The sequence below is a fragment of the Puma concolor genome, chromosome B1 (genome assembly GCF_028749965.1).
Source record: "Puma concolor isolate L17-30 chromosome B1, mPumCon1.1.hap2, whole genome shotgun sequence".
In the NCBI taxonomy this organism is placed as follows: Eukaryota; Metazoa; Chordata; class Mammalia; order Carnivora; family Felidae; genus Puma; species Puma concolor.
Window position 1 is genome coordinate 49,757,420 of NC_141670.1, and position 22,479 is coordinate 49,779,898.

The 22,479-nt window shown below is 49.2% G+C and overlaps 1 protein-coding gene across 2 annotated transcripts in view; it reads right to left on the bottom strand.

Moving 5' to 3' along the window:
* Nucleotides 1-22,479, bottom strand: part of SCARA5 (scavenger receptor class A member 5) — a 127,146-nt gene that overhangs the window by 47,130 nt on the left and 57,537 nt on the right. For both annotated transcript variants that reach the window (XM_086703760.1, XM_025921986.2), the window contains exon 4: nucleotides 4,502-5,176. In XM_086703760.1, the coding sequence (XP_086559886.1) occupies nucleotides 4,502-5,176 (675 nt within the window). The remainder of the gene's footprint in view (nucleotides 1-4,501; nucleotides 5,177-22,479) is intronic.

A 22,479-nucleotide genomic window follows, 5' to 3' on the forward strand; every position in this document is an offset into this window, starting at 1 on the left:
ATGCATTTTTGAGTCCTGGCTGGGGCCACCCGCTTGGGATTTGACTTGGGCAAGTCATTTCCCCTCTCTGAGCCTCAAGGTCCTCAACTGTAAAACAAGAGGAGTGGACTAGATGATTACAGAGCCCATTATCAGGGTAACATTCTGCGATTCTATAACCTTCCATCTAGCAAACAGGCCATCTGAATATGGTGGAGAGTCCTGCCTTCCTGCCTCGCTCACCCCTTCGCACCCCTGTAGAGCCCCCCCCCCCTTGCTGGTTTCTCTCCCTTCTCCTGGTATACCTCCCCTCTCTGGTTATCTTCCCCCTCCTATATGGCCCCTTCACTGGTTACCTTTCCCCCTCTTGGTATGCCTCCCCTCTCTGGTTATTTTTTTCCCTCCTGGTATGGCCTCTCTCTGGTTACCTTTCCTCCTCCTGGTATGTCCCTTCTCTGGCTATCTCCCCCCTTCTGGTACACTTGCCCTCTCTGGTTATCTTCCCCCTCCTGTATGCCCCCCTCACTAGTTACATTTACCCCTCCTGGGATGCCCCCCACTCTCTGGTTATCTCCTCACTCCTGTATGCCTTTTCTCTCTGATCATTTAAGTTCTCTGCTTCTCGCAAACCACAGACAGATTTCAACAGACATGATTAATACTGAAAATCCAAAGCAGAAAACAAAAAGCACTGCTGTGAATGTACACAAAAGACAAACCGGAGACAAAGTTCAGAGAAAACTGTATAACGAAGTGAGAGAATGAAAACCATTTGGGGTCAAGCTCAAGAATAACATAAATAAGCTCATAGTTGAAAAATATACATAGTTGAGTATTTGTAGATTTTGCACCAGGAAAGGGCAAAGAGGGGGAGAGTGTGAGTGTGTGTGTGAATGTGACTGTGTGTGTGTGTGTGTGTGTGTGTGTGTGTGTGTGTGTGTGTGTTTAAAGACTAAGAGAGGAACTGGACAAACTTAAGGCAGAAAGGCCATTCCAGAGAGCAGTATGGAAATGCATAGAAGCTTAGCCAGTAAAACACCTCTTATCCCAAAGCCAGGGTAGAGTTTTGTCTCATTAAAGTTAAATGGCGATGGGACGTCTGGGTGGCTCAGTCAGTTAAGCGTCTGACTTTGGCTCAGGTCATGATCTTGCAGTCGGTGAGTTCGAGCCCCACATCAGGCCCAGAGCTGAGAGCTGAGCTGAGAGCTCAGAGCCTGGAGCCTGCTACGGATTCTGTGTCTCCCTCCTCTCTCTGCCCCTCCCACACTCACTCTCTGTCTCTCTAAAATGAATAAACTTCAAAAAAAAAAAACCTTTAAAGTTGAATGGCGATTACATCAGATATGCCACACAGAATCTTCTCTAATCATGCCAGTTGGGACCCTGGCAACCACGAGAGAGGGAAATGGAAAAGGGAGATACTGGATGCGGTGGTGATCCTGGGAGCCAGAGGGACTGAGTGGTGTTCGTCTCCGAGGAGCCAGCAGCCCATCGAGAAGGCAAAGCTTGAGGACTAGAAGGCAGGCTGGGCAGGACTGAGATGAAACTTTCAGTTCCAGGGAACAGAGTGTGAATCTTAGTTTAAGAACCAAAGAAAGACTACTTGGAGGATTCCACTGGAAGAACCTTCACAAATGAATGCCCCACAGCCGCTTCGGTTCAAGCCAAGGAGAGTAGGCTTGCACATTGAAGAACCAGGATGTGAAATGCTGGAAGAGGCCCAGGAGGATGTGCCAGCAGGAAGCATGGTGGTGTCTACTGACTGCAAGAGGGAGGAAGGGGGGAGGGATGGGGAGGGACTCCCCCCAAACACCCCCAGATGGAGTCCAAGGGACAACTCTCTTCTCCCTTTTTGCTCAGAGCTGGGATCTTTCCTCCCTAGAGAGCAGGATGGTCAGTGACAAGAACATGATTTCTGAACCAGAAAGATCCCCATTCAGACCTGGACTTTGCTACTTGCCAATTGCATAAGAAAGAGTGGGAAAGTTATTCAACTTTCTCATCCATGAAATAGGGACAATCATACCCTTTTGCAGGATGTGAGGATTAGCAGTCTTTAATGTCTATTTAGAGAATGAGTGTCGACACCACGTCTGGCTCATAGTAGGTCATAATTCAGTACAGCTGCTATTGTTAGAAAGTACCTGACAGGTGGCTATGGGCAGAGAAGGCCAAGGAAAAGAGAAGAGGGGAAAAACTAAAATCCCAGGGGTGTGGATTTGGAAGAATAAATTCTACCTCCTGCCCTCCTTTGGTTTCTGGGAAGTGAAAGCCTGAGTGACCCAGGACAAGAAAACCAACGCTCTGACTGTCCAGGTTCAAGATCCAACAGTCGCTTTGCAAACATTCACGGAGTTCATGTGCATTGCACTGTGAGGTGCTGGGGGGGGTGCAGGGGGGCACAGAGGCAGGGGCTGGGGTGTAGCGCAGTGTGGTGAGCACTGGGCAGCGGGTTAAACATCCTGGCCCGATCACTGAATTATACACTTAAGTGGGTGAACGCTGCAGCATGTAAATTGTACCTTATTAAAATGGTTTGAAAACAAAACGTCCTGGGTCAGATCATTACCAGCTGTGTGGCCTTGTGTAAATCAGGCATTTCCTCTGGGAGCCTCAGTTGTTTGCCTGCAGGAATCCTACCCTGCACTAAATAATAAAGGCTGCCTTCAACCAACCTCACAGTTGGTCTTGGGACCCACTTTAAAGCAAAATAATGCACCTCAAAACCCTCTGTGGACTGGAAGGTACCATGCAAATGGAAGGCTCCATCGTCACCACTTTCTGCTCTGCTAAATGGAGAAGCTCAGGGGAGGAGACTTCAGTGAGCTAGAGGGGCCAGTGGCGTTCTTGGAAGAGGCGGGCTTGAGTGAGATATGGAGGATCAGGGGGATCTGGATGACGAGGAGGAAGAGGAGGAAGGAGGCACTGCCGTAGAAGGAATAGCTAAGGAGGTGGGAAGCGTGGGCCGTGTCTCTGGGGCAGTGACAAGACGCGTCCCGCTGGACGGGATGCTTCCCACAGGGCATGGGGTACAAACTGGCTGCTTATGGACCGTATGTGGCCCACAGAGTTAGACAGTTAAACATTTCTAGAACATTCCACGTTTCTGGTTTCTTGTGTAAAATGGGAAGACTTTGTCAAAGCCAGGCCCACATTCCAGCCTGGCCCAAATCCGGTGGACCTATCATAGCCCCAACTACTTGCCACCAAGGTCACATCACTCGTTGGCACTGCTGAGCTTGCCCCTACAGACAGTTCTGTTTGTAACCTCTGGTATAGGGGAACAGGCAGAGGAGAAGGCCGGGAAGACAGCTGGGGTCAGGTGTGTGATAGAAAGCACAGCAGCAGCTCTGGGATCAGAAAAGCGTGGGTCCAAATCCCGCCTCCATCACCTCCTAGCGAGAGACAGTAGTAAGCAGGTTCCTGAATCTCAGTGTACTGTTGTTTTTCAAAGACATTATATGATGGTAACTACACTTGCGGCGAACACAGCCTAGGGTACGGAGTTGTCTCATCACTACGTTGAACACCTGAAACTAACGTACCATTGTGTGTCAACGATACTTCAATAAAAATTTAAAAATAAAAGACGTCATAGGAGGCATGCTTCCATGGTACCTGACAGACTTGGTCTTCGGCGTGGTATTATTATTGCCTACTGTCAGGCTAAGAGTATGTACTGAATCTGGCAGAACCCGGGGAGCCACAGGAGAGTCCTGAGTCCGGGTGGGGGGCAGATGATGTGGGAAAAGTGCATTTCATGAAAGGCGCCTCTGACAGTGATGTACGTGCAGGGCAGACAGCAGCAGGAAGGAGAAGGGGTGAGGTGGGTAGGGGGCAGTTAGGGGTGCTTCGAAGAGAGGAAGGCTGACTCTAAAGGTTCTAGAGTTTGTGGGCTGGGGCAAGAGTACCAATGGGGGCCCACACATTTTTGCCATTATATTGAAGAGTTCTAAATGAAGCTAACACATTGTTCAACGTGTTCTTCTGCCTGGATGAATATACGTAACAGCCTGGAAGGCCGAGTTCAAATGTGGGGTTTGCCAATTCCTTGTCCCACTGGAACACTGGAACACCACGACCCTGGAGGCGCCTGTTCCTGGCCTGAGCCTGCTGCCTCACCCCCTGCGGGAAACCCTTGGAGGCTCCCCACCCCCCCTCCCGGGCACATCCAAGCTCTGGCGACCCAGTCCTCCATTAGCAACCCTTGGCCATTCTGCTGCCCAAGGGTGTGGACACTGTGCGTGCTCTCTGGGAGGTGGGAGGGGGGTTAGGGTTACCCAGGGGAGAGACCGACCTAAGCCAGGAAATTGTGGGCGTAAAAGCTCCAGGGTCCTAGAGGGCAAGATTTAATAAAGGGGCCTAGCCTCTCCGTGGCGAGTGGATTCGGGGAGGGAGGGGGACTCCCGAGCCCTGGAGGAGGGGTGCGCAGGAGGAAAGCCTGCACAGCGGCGGGGGGGGGGGGGGGGGGGGGGTGGGCAGGCAGCTAACGGGCTGGGGCTCCAGCGGGCCAGGCAGGTACCTTTGGCGAGGGAGATGTTCCTGAGCGCGATGGAGTGCTCCCAGTCTTTGAGACGCAGGTCCTCGGTGACGGTGTTGAGCACGGCCAGCTCCTGCTTGAGCTGCAGCGCCATGCCCATGTGCACCAGCCGCATGCGGCGCGTGTCCTCGCTGGCGTTGCTGACGAGCACCTGCAGGTCCTGCAGCCGCGTGCTGTGCAGGGCCACGTCGTAGGACAGGCTGCGGTTGAGGCCGCGCAGCGCGCCGCCCACGTCGGCCAGCTCCTCGCCCAGGACGCCCACCCTGTGCGCCAGCCCGTCCAGCAGGCCCGCGTGGCGCCGCAGCAGCAGCTGGCTGCGGTTGCTCTCCACCTGCAGCTGGTAGAGCTCCAGCTGCGCCGCGTCGCTCTGCTGCCCGGTGCGGTCCCGCAGCAGGGCCACCGCCTGCTCGGTTTGCGCCGCCTGCGCCTGCAGCCCCCACAGCGCGCCCTCCAGCCGCTGCACCGCGCCCGCCAGCGCCAGCAGCGAGTCCGACTGGTTCTGCAGCGCGTCCTGCACCTTCCACACCTGCTCGGTCAGGTCCGCCTGCAGCGGAGCGTGCAGCAGCCGCAGCTGCAAGTCCCGGAAGCTCTCGTTCAGCCGGTTCACGTTCCGGGTCAGCACCTTCAGGTCGTCGGGGGAGCTCCGCGGCCTGGACACTGCAGAGGAGGGGTGGGGGAGGGGAGATATGAGCTCCGCTGGGAGGGTCCCGGGTCCCGGGTCCCGGGAGGCAGGCCCAGCCGGAGCCTAGCATCCAGTAGGCCCTCAGTGAAGGGAAAGCAGAGGGTGGCTATGGTGGAGTGCCTAAGTAGATCCCGCGCACGGTGCTAAGCCACTGGCCCCCAAACTGGTCTGCCCATTAGATTCACCTGGTGAGGCGTCCCGCCCACAAAAATTGTGATCCACTTGGTCTGGGCTGTGACCTGGGATTTGGCATTTTTAAAAGAGCCCAAGATAATTCTAAGGTGCAGAGCAGTCGTACTCAACTCACCATATGGGTGAGGTCGATCCACGTGACATGGTCATTTCTGTATGTCGAAAATGGCCAGATATCAGCAGCTTCACGTGGCTAGCCCCGATATATTGAGTGTTATCCTCTCAACTTTAGGAAGCTGGTACTATTATTATCCCCCTTTCGGGTCAGAGCTGTTAAAATCCCCCCAAAGTAGAATAGCAAGTAAGTCCTGGAGCCAGAATTCCAACCCAGGAAATTCTGGGCTTGCTTGCTCCAGAAGCTGGGTGCTTCCCTACAAGTGTGCCCCAGAACTGTTTGAAGGGAGCACACCAGCAGGGGACTCAGCCAGGCTCTAGGCAACACTGTCTTTCCCAGCCTCCTGAGTCCAGGCTCCCATCCCTCACCCCTGCTCCCCTGCTGCACCAAGAGCCCCAGGTACAGATGCTTTTCTATTCATACCCTCCCTTCTCTGCCTCCTTCAAACCCTTCCCCCAAATCCTCTATTTCCCTCCTCAAGCAAACAACCTACCTCAGTGACTTTTCACCCTTTCCTTTTGGAAAGGCTCCCTTTTCTTGGTTATAAGCAGCTATTTCACAAGAGTAAGGGGAAGGCTGTGCATCTTAAGAATTACAGTCTAGCATCTGGTGTCTCCTGGAGGCTTGTGGACTCTGCTGACTCAGGTTCCCCACACACCCCAGAAGTCGAGGGATGCTGCTTGTCTGCTGTGCACTGTCCATGGCTGTACCCACCTCTGCTCTGCACACTAGAGAAATGGAAACTAGCGTGGGACAGAGTAGGAGGTGGGAGCAGATGAAGCACAGAGGGAATTCTGCCTTGGAAATCTTGGAATGGGGAGAGCAAGGAACTTTGTCCGCAGCCTGTTCAGACAAAGATAACTTGGGATAGGATAGCTCTCTCCCAGAACCTCAGGTGGGAAGGGGGCGGATAGGTTGTTCACGTGTTTGAGTCATCCTTCGGTGATGCTTCTGGAGGCGCACAGCATCTGTGGTGGCCGCTCTGGAGGGGCTTAGTCACTTCAGATTAGGTTCAGAGACCCACAGCACTAGGTGGGGCCTTGGAGTCCCCATCTCAACGTCTCCCTCACCCAGAACTTTAATCTCCAAGAAGATCACATGCCGAGTTGGCATCCAGCCTCTGCTTATACCCGTTTTTCTGCCTTCAGTTACTTCTAACTGTTGGAATGTTCTGCATTCGCTTCAGACTGGAAATCTGCCTTCCCGTAGTTTCGATCCACTGGTCCTGCCCTTTGGGGTCATGTGGAGTTAGTGAAACATTTTTTTTTTCCCACAAGACAGCTCTTCAGAACTTCAAAACTTCTGGTTTGAAATCTGTATTACGTTCATCTGTTCTCTCATGACTAGGTTCTAAGCCTCCCTCCATATATCCTGGCTGCCCTCCTCTGCACACACTCCAGGGTGTCAACAGCCCCTTAGGGGTGGTGCTTTATCTAAGTGTGCTTTTCCAAGGTGTGGACAGACTGGACAAATTATGGTAGAAGGATCGTCTCCTTCATCCTGGGCATGAGACTTCTCATGTGGCCCAAACCGGGCCCTGTTTAGCCTCATCTGGGCTTTGTGGATTTCGGTCATTGGATTTGGGTCTATGCAGTCTTTGGTGAAAAACCTCCCCAATTTACGGATGGAAAGACTGAGGCCAGGAGAGTATAAGTGAACTGCCCAAAGGCATGCATTCTGCCTCCTGGTCCAATGGTTCATGTCACTGCTCCGTGCTCTGGAAGCTGAGCTACAGAGTTGTCAATACAAGTTGAGGCTCTGGGGAAATGAATTCATGACCCAGTCACAACCACAGGAATTGTCTGCCTAAGAAATCATCATAGGCCAGGCTTTGATTTTAAAGCCAGTGTGTGTCCCATATTCGACCCAGATTGGTTGGCAAGTATTAGACACAGGGTGACTGGAAAACAGAAAGCCTGGTAATTTAGTGTCAGTCCCTGCCCATGATGCCCCTGGAGTTCAGAGAGACACTGCAGCTTATCAGATGTAGTAAGAACACTCTGAGCTTTGCAAATTCTGGTTTGAAACCTGAATTGTGAGTGACTGAGGGGAACAGCGCAACCTACTTGCTTTGAGTTTCAGGTCGGCCAGAAGCAGCAACAGAACACTCCTACCCTCTGCCGGCTCCCCGATGACTCCTTCCCTCTGCAGGTGACACATGTGCCTGATGGGTGCCCTGTGCCCTCGGAGGGCCCTGGCCTTGCCCATCAGCCCTCCTCTCAGAACGTGCCAGCCCTAGGGCCCTTCTCTCTGTCCAGAAAACTGGGCTGAAACTTGCCCATGTGGTGTGGTTGACAGTCAGCTACCCCATCCCTGAGAGTTCATTTGGTCTTTTCTTATTGTTCATTGCACAACCAGTATAAACAGACACCCAAATAAAAGAGAGAAAAAAATTCTTCCACGTTCCCACAGCCTCCAACAAAGCACACTGGTTTTCTTTCTCTTGCTTCTTTCCTAAGCATCCCCAATCTTTACAATTTGACTTCTGAGTTGGTTTTTTTCCTCTTAATATGATTATTTCATAAACATCTTCCCATCCTTCTGTCTGTCTTTTATAATTTTGGTGGCCCCGTAGAGCCCAGCAAGGGGATGTGTGGTAATTTACCCATTCTCTTACCATTAAAAATTGTTTTCAATCACAGCAAAACAAATGCTGAAAGTTCTCTCCTTGTTTTGAAAGTTTTCCTAACAACAAATTCCCAGAAGTTGGATTAGTAGATCGAAAGGTATAAACATTTTTGTGATTCTAAAACACTCTGGCCAAATCACTTCCCCCAAAGTTGTGTGTATTTACAGGCACATTATAGACTTTTAAATGTACCAGATACTCAGTGCCAGATACTCAGTGCAACGGGGTGTTCACGGATCTTCATATTGTTAATTTCACAGATGTAAAATAGCACCTTGTTATTTTTTGTGTTAGTATATGTGCATTTTAGAGGTGGCCTTTTCAAGGGAATGCATTAGCTCAAAGGAATGATTTAGACATTTTAGGTACCCAGGCTACTTAGAACAGAAATTATTTGGAGGGGTACATCCTCTCCGGGCACCAAATCATACTGTAGAAGCCTGGAGCAGCCTCCCTTTTTCGGGATCACTTACCCACCCCAAAAATGAATTATCTCCTTCCAACAGTCACAGTGTGTTCTCAGCCCACACCACCACCACCACCCACCCTCTTCCCCCATTTAATTCCTTCCAGATGTTTGCTGTTCTCAACAGGGAACAATTCTTCCTTGAGTGTGACTCTCTTAATTCATGTTTATGCAAACAGTTCATTTATCTCTCTGCCTGGCGTACTTTCTTTTAATGTGCTTTCATTATTCTTCAACTTTTATACTTTCACAAAGGAGACAAGAAATCATCGAGTAACAATAATAACTGGCATTTCCCGAGAACTTACTATGTGTCTGCACTATTCTAAGTGCCCGTCACATTAAAAGACTCCATCACGTAACTACCCTATGAGATAAATATTACGATTATCCTCAGATTCCAAACGAGGAACCTGACGCATAGAGAGGTTAGGTAACTCACAAGGTCACACAGCCAATAGAGGGAGGAGACTGACTTTGGGCCCTGGGCAGTTTGGTTCCAGAGCTCCCGGCTCTTGACCGTTCCGTGGTATTGTTAAAAGGATGGAAAGCACTGAACAATTTTTTTTTTTTAAACATCGACATACAAACATGGAATAAGCTTTTGAAGATAGTGAGTTCCCCATCATAAACTCAGGCTGGAGTCAGGCTGCTCGGCAGGAATCATGTAGACATTCAAACTTGGATTCTGATTCAGTACTGAGGGCTGACTCCTAATAACGTGTTAATGTATGTAATACTGTTAATAATACATGATGAGTGCATTAACGTCTGCCTTAGGCCATGTCCTGGGCTACGAGGCTTGCACACACACACCTCCTGCAGCCTTCTTGCCAGCACAGCAAGTGAACTTTGCCTCCCCACCCACTCCCCGGCCCCGAGTCAGCCCTCTGTTCCACAGTTGTCTTTTATCTTAATTGAAAAAAAGCCATCACGTGCTAGTTCAGTGGAGGTGCTCCAGATGTGACTGACCACAGAGGCTGTCTTCCCCAAATGCATCTGGCATACCTGCGATGCCTGCAAGCCAGAAGGTCCTCGTGTGGGCAGGGAGGAAGAAAGCTAAGCATTCTGTTTGGTGTGACCTGGCTGAAACCTTGGGCGGTGGTGTCAATGACCCTTTATCTTTGTATAAAAGTTTGCATCCATTACCTCTTAATTTTCAACATAACTAACCCGGGGAGGTAGGCGGGGCAAGTACTTATAAACTAATCTAAGGATGAAAACAAGCGTCAAGAGATTGCCAGAAGTACCAAGTAAGGATGAATTGGGGTCCTGTGTCCCCTAATCCAGCACATCGTCCTCAAAACCTACTGCTGGGATAGTCAGTCACTAGCTGAACTCCAAGTTCTATAGGGGGAAGGAGGGCGGGAGGTGACATTTACTAAGCACCTGCTGTGTGCCAAACTCCATTCTCCTCTCTTACCGGAAGTTGCTTCATTCGCTCTTCCCAACAACCTTGTGGAGTAGGAATTATTAGGCCCATTTTAGACGAAGAAGCTCGCGAAGGTGGCAGAGCACAATAGCAGGCTGTGGCTGCTCAGGCTCTGAGGGTCCTGCGGGCTCTACCACGTTTCCTCCCTTGCACAAAACGGCATAGAGCACCTGTCCCCTGTCTTGGCAGGGGAGCACTGTTGGAGTGCACTGGCTCTACTCCAGCCCACGGGGCAGGAGGACTAGTCAGGAGCTGGGAGAGCAGGAAGTGACGTGGCATCTGAGCCATTGGGGGGAGGGCGACCCACGGGGCCAGGGAGGGGCAGGCACTAGAACACTGCCAGATGCCATGCAGTTCCCCTGGTGATCCTCCCAAGCCTGCAGGCACACGGTATCACCATTTTGTAGGAGAAAATAGCAGCACTAGAGAGATTAAGGAACCAGCTCACGGCCACCCTGCTCCAGGAGTCCACACTTCTTTCATTGCCCCACGCCGTGGTACTGCCTTGTCTTCATGTAGGCCAGGGACACGGGAAGAAGGGAGGCGGGCGGGTATCAGAAGTCATAGATCGTGTTAAGGGCACAGTGTGGGAATGGATGGGGCTGAAATAAAACTACAAAGTGAGCTTGTTGATAGAAGCACCACGAGAAAGAGGGGGGTCTTCTTTCAGGGGGTCTGCAGAGCTGGCTTGAATTTGCTGAGCTCTGGATACATGGGACTTTAACAGAAAATGAATTTAAAAGTGGAGACTAGGGGTGCGTGGGTGGCTCACTTGGTTAAGCATCTGACTGGTTTCACATTATGATCTCATGGTTCATGGGCTCAAGCCCTGCATTGGGCTCTGCTCTGACAGTGTGGAGCCTGCTTGGGATTTTCTCTCTCTGTCTCTCTCTGCCCCTCCCCTGCTCATACATGTGCACTTTCTTGCTCATTCTATCTCTCAAAATAAACAAATAAACTTAAAAAAAAAGTGGAACCTAATATTCCTCCAGAATGTGTAACAATTAGGTTATCACCAGAGCTTTATGATTTAAAGTGATGCACACCTTTGTTAGGGTTCTCCTGGCTCCAAGACACAGGAGGGAACCAGGGACAGCCTCGGGGCACGTTCCCCGTGCAGTCCCACAGGGCTCCAGGCTCAGAAGGGGACTGTACTGGGGCTTTATGCTCTGCAGTAACCATTTTGAACTTTTGATGATTTTTCTTTGAGGCTCTGTAAGTGAAGTCTGATAGGACATTGGCACCTCGGTCTATGTGCATGCCCACCTCCCGCCAGCCTGGGATGAAGTCTCCTACCCCCACCCAGGGGCCCCTGCCCCAACAGGGACATCAGGATCCAGTCAGTTCCAGAAGGATCTGCACTCATGCTGGAGCATCCTTGTGCCTGGTATCGTTATTGTAAACAGCAAATAAAAACCAGCATGACAGGTCAAGAGGTAATAGAAGAAAAGAAACAGCTTTGGGTGCCTGGGTGGCTCAGTTGGTTAAGCATCAGACTTTGCTCAGGTCACAATCTCATGTTTCATCAGTTTGAGTCCCACATCGGGTGAACTCAAGCCCCACCTCGGATGAGCCCTGCTTCTGTCTCTCTCTCTCTTTCTCTCTCCCCCTCATGGGATTCTCTCTCTTCCTCTCTCTCTGCTGCCCTCTCTCTCACACACACACACACACACACACAAAAAAAAAAAAAAAAAGAAAAAGAAAAAGAAAAGAAAAGGAAAAAGAAAAGAAAAGAAAAACAGCTTTTTTTTTCCTGCTTCTGGAACAGGGAACCCTACATTTTCATTGTGCACTGGGCCCTGTGAATTATATAGCTGGTCCTGGAGAAAACTAACAACTGTCCATTTTCTGGGGCCCCATGGCAACCCAGAACAGACAAATCCCAGGCAGGTCTGTCTTGGTTAGCTCACGCTGCCATAATAGAATACTGAGGCCTGGTGGCTTAGACAAGACATTTATGTTCCAGCTCTGGAGGCTGGAACTCTAAGATCAAGGTGCCAGAAAGGTTGGTTTCTACCGAGACCTCTTTCTTTGGCTTGCAAATGTCTGCTTTCTAGTTGCATCCACGTGTGGTCTGTTCGCTGTGTGCACATCCCTGGTGTCTCTTCCTCTTCTTAGAGGGACACCTGTCCTATTGGATTTGGGCCCCACCCTTATGACCTCATTTAACCTTAATTACCTCCTTAAAAGACCTATCTCCAAATACAGTCACATCGGAGGTTAGGACTTTGACATATGAATCCGCGACAGGGGGCTAATTCAGTCCATAACAGTGTCCTTTAACACCCCAATGACCAGGAGATGCATGGGTATAGAGAATGAGTTTCTGTTACCCTCTTGGGGGTACAGAGAATAATGTTGAGGACAAGCGTATGTAATCTACTCTTCCAAGCAGTTGTGCAGTGAGAAGTGACCACGACAGGGCAGATTTACATCGTGACTGTTGAGGAGAGCAGCTTCAGCTCATACTGTTTGAGGTTTCTGAGGGACCTCCAGGCAGAGATGCCCAGAAGGCTGTTGGAATTGGGGCCCACCAAGAGAGAGCTGGAAGTGCAGATATGGGAGTCACCAGCCATACATAAGTGCAGATGTTGTGCCAATGAATGAGGTCAACCATAATGAGAAAACAAGTGTTGGGGTGTGGTTTGGTGCCTGAGGGGAGAGGAGAAGGCATGGTGCTACTGCCAGCCTTAACAGAAATTCTGCAATGTCACCTCTGATAATGAGCTCCCTCTGTGCAAGGGAGGCCCTGTGGTTTTCCAGTCTTCTCCATATCAAAGCAATCAGTGAAGGTTTGTGCCAACACTGAAGACAGCCATGTAGGTTGGTCAAATAAACACCCTCACATTGGTGACTGGCTGTGGATGTGAGGTTGCAAAGAGAGGGATGGTCCAGGAAACAATGCTTGGTCTTCCAAAGGGCTCTGCATGGCTCTCGTTCAATGGGGCCATCTGCTAGGGGCCAATCACTTAGAGATAGATGGAGGAACTTCTTGGCAACCCCAACCCAGAACACCAGGCGACCTAAGTTTACTTCTGTGGGAAAACTGTAAGGTCCTTTAAGAGATCTTGAAAGGATTGCCTCAAGAATTGTGGTCAAACTGGTCCCTCTTAGAATGCCTTGTCTTTCCATAACTATTGTCTTAATCATCATTCAATTCACACCTCTTCTAAGAAGCCCTCCCAGAGCCTTTTCTACTCCCAGTTGGATAAAGTTTGCTGCTTTTATCTCTACTATACTAATCATCACCATAAAATGCAGTGACACTCATCAACCTCTTCCATTATTCTGAGAGCCTCAGGAGGGCAGGCACCTTACCTATTTACATACCCTAGGCACTTGTTCAAGGAATTGAGTGTGCAAGCCACAGGCAGGATTAAGAACAAAATAACTCTTTTGGGTAGTTTTTGTTTTTTTAGCATAACTTAAAAATTGGAGTGTCATAGTGGGTTGAATAGTGTCCTCTCAAAATTTATGTTTACCTGGAGCCTCAGAATGTGACCTTATTTGGACATTATCGGAAGATGTAATTGGTTAAGATGAGGTCTTACTGGGTTAGGGTGGGCTCTTAACCCAGTGACTGGCATCCTTATAAAGATAAGAGGACATTCGTAGACACAAGGAGGAAAAGGCCATGTAAAGATGGAGGTGTACATTGGAATAATGCAGCCCCAGGAGTAAGAACACCGAGGGCTGTCAGCAGCCACCGGAAGTTTGGAGAGGTGCATGAAGTGGATTCTCCCTCAGAGTCTACAGAAGAGACTAGCCGTACTGGCACCTTAATTTGGTCCCTGTAGCTGCCGGAACTGTGAGAAAGTGTGGCACTTTGTCAGGTGGCCACAGGACACGAATACAGGTATCCAAGGCTGGGTGGCTTCCTTTGGTGTCAAGGAAGAGATCTAGGCAGGAGTGAGGTGTCACTGAAGTGGAGGAAAGCACAAATAGGCTGCTTGGTGGTGACTGAGGAATGGTCACTAGGAGGTTTAACAAGAGAAGAGAATACGGGCTACTGTGGATGGAATGTTTGTGTCTCCCCCAGAATTCACGTGGAAGCCCTAAACCTCAACGCGATGGCATATGGCGTTGGGGGCGTTGGGAGGTGATTAGGTTTAGGTGAGGTTCATGAGGGTGGGGACTTCATGATGTGCTTAAAGTCCTCAGAAGGAGAGAAAGAGACCATATAAGGACACAGCAAGAACGCCACCTGCAGGCCAGGAAGAGAGCCCTCACCAGAAGCCTACCGTGCCGGTGCCCTGATCTCAGACTTCCAGACTCCAGAACTGTAAGGAATAAGTGTCCGTTGTGTAAGCTGCCCAGTCCATGGTATTTTGTTATAGCAGCTATAGCACAGTAAGACAGGGCCCTCAGTAGGGGGTCTGGGTGCAGCAACAGGGCCACCAGGCAGGGTGAGTCTTGAGCTCGCCAGATAGGTGTCATCCACACCCTGCAGGGTGAGGGCATCTCAGGCATGGGACAGTCAGCAAGCAGGACTGTAGGGCCCAGCCTCGAGGGGAAGAGCTGGGAAGGGCAGGCAGGATGCAAGCACCAAAACAGAAGCCAGTGCTGGAGCTACAGGCACAAAGGAGCGGAGACAGCTGAGGCTGGGACAGTGTGAGGGGCTCAGGATCCCAGGAAAGCTGGCGGTACAGAGTCAGGACGAGCCTCAAGAGCGCCGGACCCGCAAGGACACATCTGGATTCTAGAACTGGCTATTCACTGGCCAGGGTGGGTTGATTCTAGGCACATCTGGATACATCTGGATTCTAGAACTGGCAGGGTAAGTTGCTCAAATGCTGCCTGCTCTCAGCTGCTTGTGGGCATCAGGAAGGACTGAGGCAGGGGAAGGAAGCAGATGAGGAAGGGAAGTACTGGGGCTCATTCATAAGGACCCAAAGAGGAGGGCAGCATGTTGGTAAATTTTTGGTGAGCTCTATCATCTATCACCTATCTATCATCTATCTATCTATCTATCTATCTATCTATCTATCTATTATCTATCTATCTTTATCTTATTTCTGGTTCAGAATGGCCCGAATGCCTACCTGCACTGGGCTTTATCAGTTCATAGGCAGGTGTCTCTCACTGAGCAAGCAAAGGTAGCCAATTCTGGGTCTTGTATGCAAGGTCCAACAAACAGGCAAATGATGAAGACCACCTGCCCACTGGAATGGTGAGTTGGCCGCAACCCAGATGCCCAGCCTTTACAAATAGATCCCGTCTCTGGCACATCGGTGAGCACAGACTGTGAACTGGAGGATGCACGGAGCACAGGCTGGCTAGTAGCCAGGTGATGGCCACAGATATTCATATTAGGATGGCCTGGCACAGCCTCAAAGGAAGCAAACCCCCCACCAACATATTTATTACTTTCTGCAGAGGTGTGGCTGGAGACTCTGTGCTCCTGGCACAAGGGCTCCCTTTGGTGGTCCAAGCAGATGGAGTCTCTGGTAATTCGCTGTGGATTACTGTGGAAATGAGATCCAAGATGCATTATAAATCAAAAGGCTCCTATGGAGGAGACGGCCCCAGGATTCCAATTTCAAGACTAGAGTATCTGAAATCATTACCAGAGATGTCAGGAAACCCAGCATTTTGATGGCATGCATACATCTATTCGGAAAAAGACCAACTCTTTGTGAATTCACAGATGGAATTAGGACTTGCTGTTTAGACATAGACATGGCAGGCACCTTTTCTTGTAATTCAGGGCCTCTCATGTCCTTTTTAAAAAAATTTTTTTAACGTTTATTTATTTTTGAGACAGAGAGAGACAGAGCGTGAGCGGGGGAGGGGCAGAGAGAGAGGGAGACACAGAATCTGCGAAGCAGGCTCCAGGCCCCAGGCTCCGAGCTGTCAGTGCAGGGCCTGATGTAGGGCTCGAACTCACAGACTGTGAGATCATGACCTGAGCCAAAGTCAGAAGTTTAACTGACTGAGCCACCCAGGTGCCCCAGGGACTTGCTGTTTAGACCAACACAGTGCCTAATACAGAACTTGAACCCGATAGGTGGTCAATGAATAAGTTGTCAAATGATTAAGTGAATGATTCAAAATAGAGAGTGTTATGGGGCCAAGAGGCGCCTGCATCTCTCCTGAGAAACAGAAGGATGAGCAGAGATGGACAGAGCAGCCCGTGGGCCCTGCCTCACACTCTCAGCCTACATTTTATTCCACCCAGGGCCACAATGACCCCTTCCAGGTGGCTGAAACCCGGCAGCACCTCACTTTATCTACACTCCCATCTCTTGCTTTCTCCCCCGGGGCTTCTATGGCTTCTCAGAATTGTGGAAACCACCTGGACCTCATCCATGCATGGCCTTGATCCTCAGAAGGAAACTTGGCCTACGGGGGCAGGGGCTGGTCAATAAATGCTCTTCACACACAGGCAATTCTGCAGCTCTTACCACATAGCTCTTTAGAAGTCCTGGCAGGACTGATCCCCAGTGGCCATTGGTGGAGACCAACTCAAGGAAAGCATCCTTCTTTCTGGTCTTCCCCGTCTCCCACTCCTGCTTGCCAGATTCACTTCGCACAATAAATTTCCAAGCCTGTGTCTCAGGCTCTGATGTCCATAGAAATCCCAGGCTAAGACATGAAGCATCACAAAGGGGCTGGCTCTCTTCCCATCTTTCTTTTTTGCTCTTTGCTTCTTTTTTTGTTTTTAAGTTTACTTATTTAGAGAGAGACAGAGACAGTGCGAGTGGGGGAGGGGCAGAGAGAGAGGGAGACAGAGAATCCAAAGCAGACTCCACACTGCCAGCTACAGACCCCAACACGGGGATCGAACCCACAAACTGCAAGATCATGACCTGAGCTCAAACCAAGAGTTGGACGTTTAACCGACTGAGCCACCCACGAGCCCCGCTCTTTGCTTCTTTACATCTCAATTCCCCATTGTCCAAGAGCTACAGATAAGTTTGAAATTAGGATATTCATTTGTTCATTCATTCATGTATTAGGTCATCCAATAGTGTATGTGAAGTGTCAATTCACCATATGGGTCGGGGTGATAATAAATACAAAGAAGTCTAGAATATAAGCTTTCCTATCAACAAATTTATCATTTGCTTAGGGAGAAAGCTACACACACACAAAAAGGAACCTGTTTAAACTCTTCAGTTCTAATGTGTTTCAAAATGTTCACTGGGAAATGAAAGCACCAAACCCATCATTAAGATTATCTGAAGAAGTTGGACATGATGAGTGTAATCAGTGAACACTCTTCAGTAGAGGGGGGCTCAGGGTTCTGTGTGTATTTTTGTCAGATGTCTCCCTCAGCGATGTGGATAATGAACTGGGGAGGTCACGAACTCAGGGAGGAACACGGAGTAGGAGGCTGTGGTCCTGGTGACGGAAGAAGGTCTAGAAGCAGAACTGTGCCTGCCGGGATGCAGAGGAGGGACACGCACAAGGCATGATAAAGAAATAGCATTGTGAGAACTTGGCGGCCTCTCAGAATTGGAGGCTGACAAGGAGGAAGGCTTCAATACCATTGAATGACACAGCATCTGGTGACAGGCAATCCTCAGCCCTGTTGAATCAATCATGAATCATCATGATGACCAAAGCTGGCAAGAGTAATGTTGCAGATGACAATATCAACATTCAAAATTACCTTAATGGGTGTGAAATCTCAGCTGAAGGCAAGAGGATTACATAAACAGAGACAAATGTGGTATTTTGCCTTTACATCAGACTCTGAAACAGTCTGGATCCTGCATGAGTGAGCTGGTAATTGTCAATATTCCTACCTATACCTCAGATACTCCATATACCTCTCTTAATCCTCAAAACAACCTGGAAAATGGGCACCGTTATCCCCACTTTAAAGATGGGGTAGCTGAAGCTTATAGAAATCAAGTAAGTCTTGCAAGGTCTCCTAGCCAGGGAGGGACAGACCCAAAATGTGGAGCCAGGGTCTTCTGACACTAACTCCAGGGTCCCCCTCTGCACCAGACTCTCCTCTTGGCTTCACGTCATGCTGTGGGGGGTGGTAGTGGAAGGAAACAAACATGCACCATGAAAAAAAAAAGGTACGATGTTATCGTCCAGTGTTGTAAATACAATTACTGCCTGTGGTTATCCTAAGGTGCACCTGAAGTCCCCCTGCAAGCTTCAATGGGTCATCCAGAGACAGGCAGGTCTATTAAGCATTCTAACCGTGGATGATTTTTGTTATTGTCTCCCTCTTTCTCTTTCTCATCTTTGTTTATTTTATTTATTTTTTGGCAGGGAGGATGTTTTTGAAAACACAAGTGAGCGGTGTTTTAGTCTGCTTGGACTGCCATAAATAAATACCACAGGCTGCAGGGTTTAAACAACAGACATTTGTTTCTCACAGATCTGGAGGCTGGGCGTCTGGGAGCAAAGTGTCCGCAGGGTTGATTTTTCCTGAGGCCTCTCGTTTTGGCTTGGAGATGGCTGGGTTCACCCTGGGTCCTCACATGGTCTTCCCTCTACGTGTGTGTCTGTGTCCTAATCTCCTCTTCTTATAGGCACACCAGTCATATCGGAGTAGGGCCTGTCCCAGTGATTACTTCTTTAAAGACCATATCTCCAAATCTAGTTACTTGAGATACATTCTGAGGTCTGGAGGGTTAGGGCTTCAACATAGGAATTTTGAGGGAAGCACAATTTAACCTATAGCCATCTCATTAACCAATGAGGGTCTTTACTGGAGATGATCTTGGAGGAAGTTGGGATGGACCGTAAAGGTGGGTGCTGATTTTCAAGCCTTGGTCATGCCCTTAGATGGAACTGGTCCCGAAGACTCAGAAGCACCTAAAATGTGGCCAGTGCGAGTCTCATGGGGCCAGGCCTGCCTCATGGGGCCAGGTAGGTAGGAGCCCCACCAAACACTTCTTGAAATCACTGCTGCCTGTGGGTAATGCACACTTGGGGCCTGCTAATTCTGCTTAGAAACTCAGAAGTCCTCTTGCAGGGAATCTTCTCAATACTTTAATGTGCTTGTTGGTCCATTCTTGCAGCTAGTGCTAGGAAATGGTCTTCAAAGACTTGAAAGACTTACTAACTGAATATAGTTATAGAAAAAATAAAAACCTCTCCTGACAAACCCAAAGCCTGTTCTCAAAGCACACGTGGAAAATGGAGTGCTATTTAGATAGGGGCGACTTGCCCACGATACACTGATTTTTCCTAGGGTATCATTTCAGCTATGTTGCCATTTAAGCTAAAGTCCCCGTTGATACACAATATAATTAAGTCCCCAATCTGTAATGGCACAGTACTTCATGAGGGGTGTAAATACCAGTCTTCGAGAGCCCAAAGTGGTTCTTATCTCTAGCAGTTTTCATCATATTTGAAAAGTAAGGGGAGGGGTGCCTGGGTGGCTCAGTCGGTTAAGCGTCCAACTTCGGCTCAGGTTATGATCTCACAGTTACTGAGTTCGAACCCCGCGTCGGGCTCTGTGCTTATAGCTCAGAGCCTGGAGCCTGCTTCAGATTCTGTGTCTCCCTCTCTCTTTGCCCCATCCCCATTCATGCTCTGTCTCTCTCTGTCTTAAAAGTAAATAAAACATTTAAAAAAATTAAAAAAAAAAAAGAAAAGTAAGGGGAGAGGAATCCCTAACTTGCTGGATTTCACTTCATGCATGATCCTTCTTTTTTAAGAAAAATATTTTGAAGCTTATTTATTTATTTCTAGAGACACAGAGAGAGGGAGCAGGGGAGAGGCATAGAGAGAGGGGAGAGAGAGAGAGAGAGAGAATCCCAAGCAGGCTTCACACTGTCAGCACAGATCCCGATGCGGGGCTCGAACTCACGAAACATGAGATCATGACTTGAGCCGAAACCAAGAGTCAGGTGCTCAACCGACTGAGCCACCCAGGCGCCCCCATGAGTGACTCTTCTATTTAAATGTGGTGCCTACCCACCACAAAGCAGGAAATCCTTTCAAGAATCTCATCTCATCACTGAGCTAGCAAGTTGATCATTTACGTAGTTTTAAAAGCAGACTAGTGGCTTGAACTTTATTAAGAACAGACGTGAGAGCATTTCAGCACTTATTGCAGAAATATCCTCCGCTGACGTAATAATCAGGTCCAGAATAATTAGTAAAAGGAGAACCTTTCATTGATTCAGTACTTCCTGATCATCAGGCATTGTGCTGCACACTTTACCACTTATGGAATACCTGATGCCCACTCAGCTCTTTTCATTTTTATAGCAGTCCTCAGAGACAGATGTTGTGGGGGAAATAGGGTTTTTGATCTACAGGCCAGATACTCACATCAATGTGAAAATTATACGTATGTGGTGGAACAGGCATCTTTTGTGTTCCGCTACCTTAAATAGCATGCTTCTTCTGCCTGCTTCACCAAAGGCCGGGCCCATGGTTGGACACTGGAGAGATTACTTGTGTGGGCTCTACAAAGACTGTCCTGGGCAGGCCACCGTGCTGGAGCTGAGGTCTGTGCTTTCAAGGTGTGGGCAATCTCTTTCTCAATCTGGTGACATTGTTTCAACCTCCAAGCTCCCTTCTCCAGGCCCCCCAATGGGATCTCTTGCCCCTGCCCTTCTAACCCACAAATGTGCACTGCAGCTCTCAGCAGAAATCAGACAAGAAAGGGGCAAAGGCAGGCCTGGAAGTTACCTTGGTGACCACCTGGATGCCCCTCCCTATTTCACAGGTTAAAAGATGAGAGTCCTAAGGGGACCTGGGTGGCTCAGTTGGCTAAGCGACTGACTCTTGCTTTCAGCTCAGGTCATGGTCTCATGGCTCTTGAGTTCAAGCCCTGCATTGGGCTGTGTGCTGACAATGCAGAGCCTGCTTGGGATTCTCTCTCTCTCTCTTTCTCTGCTCCTCCATTGCTCACTCTCTCCTTCTCTCTCTCTTAGATAAACTTAAAAAAATAAATAACTTAAAAACTTAAGTTCAATAAACATCTTTTTAAAGATTTTTTTTTTAGTGTTTTATTTATATTTGAGACAGAGAGAGACAGAGCATGAGCAGGAGAGGGGCAGAGACAGAGGGAGACACAGAATCCAAAGCAGGCTCCAGGCTCTGAGCTGTCAGCACAGAGCCCGACGCGGGGTTCAAACTCACAAACCACGAGATCATGATGTGGGCCAAAGTCGGACACTTAACCGACTGAGCCACCCAGGTGCCCCAAGTTAAATAAATATCTTAAAAAAAAAATGGAGTCCTAGACAGAAGAACCCTCCTGCCCTAGAGCTAGACAGAGGTATAGATAGGCCATCCACTAAACTGGATGGAAGAAGAGAGAAAACTACTATCAATGGGTGTAGTACTCAGTACTGGGTACTCAGTACCAGGCTGTAGGCTGGATGTTGTCATGCATTGTATCTCATGTGATCCTCTGATATCACTGTTCCTACGTCCAGTTTTAGATGAGATGTGTTCTGGATTTTATATAATAATTATATATACATGTGTGTATATCCATATAAAATTATTTTCTGTATATTATGCTTTGACATCTTCAGAAACCTTTCTAGCTGGGGAGAAACTGCTTCTCTTGGAACTAGCCAATTCTTAGAGATAGCAAGCGGCCCAGCTGGGGGCACGCCTTTGACGGCCCCTCTGGAATCACACCTCCTCTATCTGGCCCCCAGAAGCACTATTCCTCTGCCTCTGTCATCCCAGGGCCGGGTACGAGGCAAGTGGAGACCACCTCAGTAGCCTAAAGTCCACCAAAATTATTCAAACTAGCCAATCCTGAATTACTTACACCGTCCTGCCTTTCTCCCAGAAACCACAATAAAGGCCCTAACTGCTCCCATCACTCTTGTGTCTGCCTCCTAAGCACCCTGGTGCTTCCCCACGTGGCCTTGTGTGGGCGCGGGCCTCCCGTCTCCAGCACCTGTGAGTACACGACACCTTGTTTGCCTGAGCTGCTCCCCTGTCTCCTCTTGTGGCATCACCTGACTGGCCATGTCATAAAAAAAGTACAAAATATGTTCACGTGTCAGTCGTACAGGTGAAGCTTGCAGAGATGGAGTGGCTGGTTCAAGATGGTTCAAGACAATACCACCGGGTGATGGCAGATCCAGCTTTAACACCCCCCCCCCCCGGGGCTGCCTGACTTTCCACCCCACCCCAGTGCACAGTCCACCCCTCCCAGGCTAGCAGGAGCCTGCTTACGCCGGGTTACAGGCTTCCTCCTCCATCTCCCCAGTCTGCCCCCGGCTGCAGTCACATGAGGCCCTAATCTGAAATCAGTGAGGGCAGCAAGCGTGTTTCTCTGTTCCTATCTCTCCGGACAATTTGTTCTGTGAGTGCTTGTTTTCAAACAGCTCCGTATCAAGTCCCCCAGGGTTTCCATGCGGCTCTTGGTTGGAGGGGTGTGAGCTCTCCCTGTTGGACGTTTTTCTCAAATCCATCTTTCTTCGCTCGTTGAGCTTGTCATAAAGTATTTTTAGGAGGTTGGAGATTATTCTCACTAATAGGCATGTAAGGAATCTG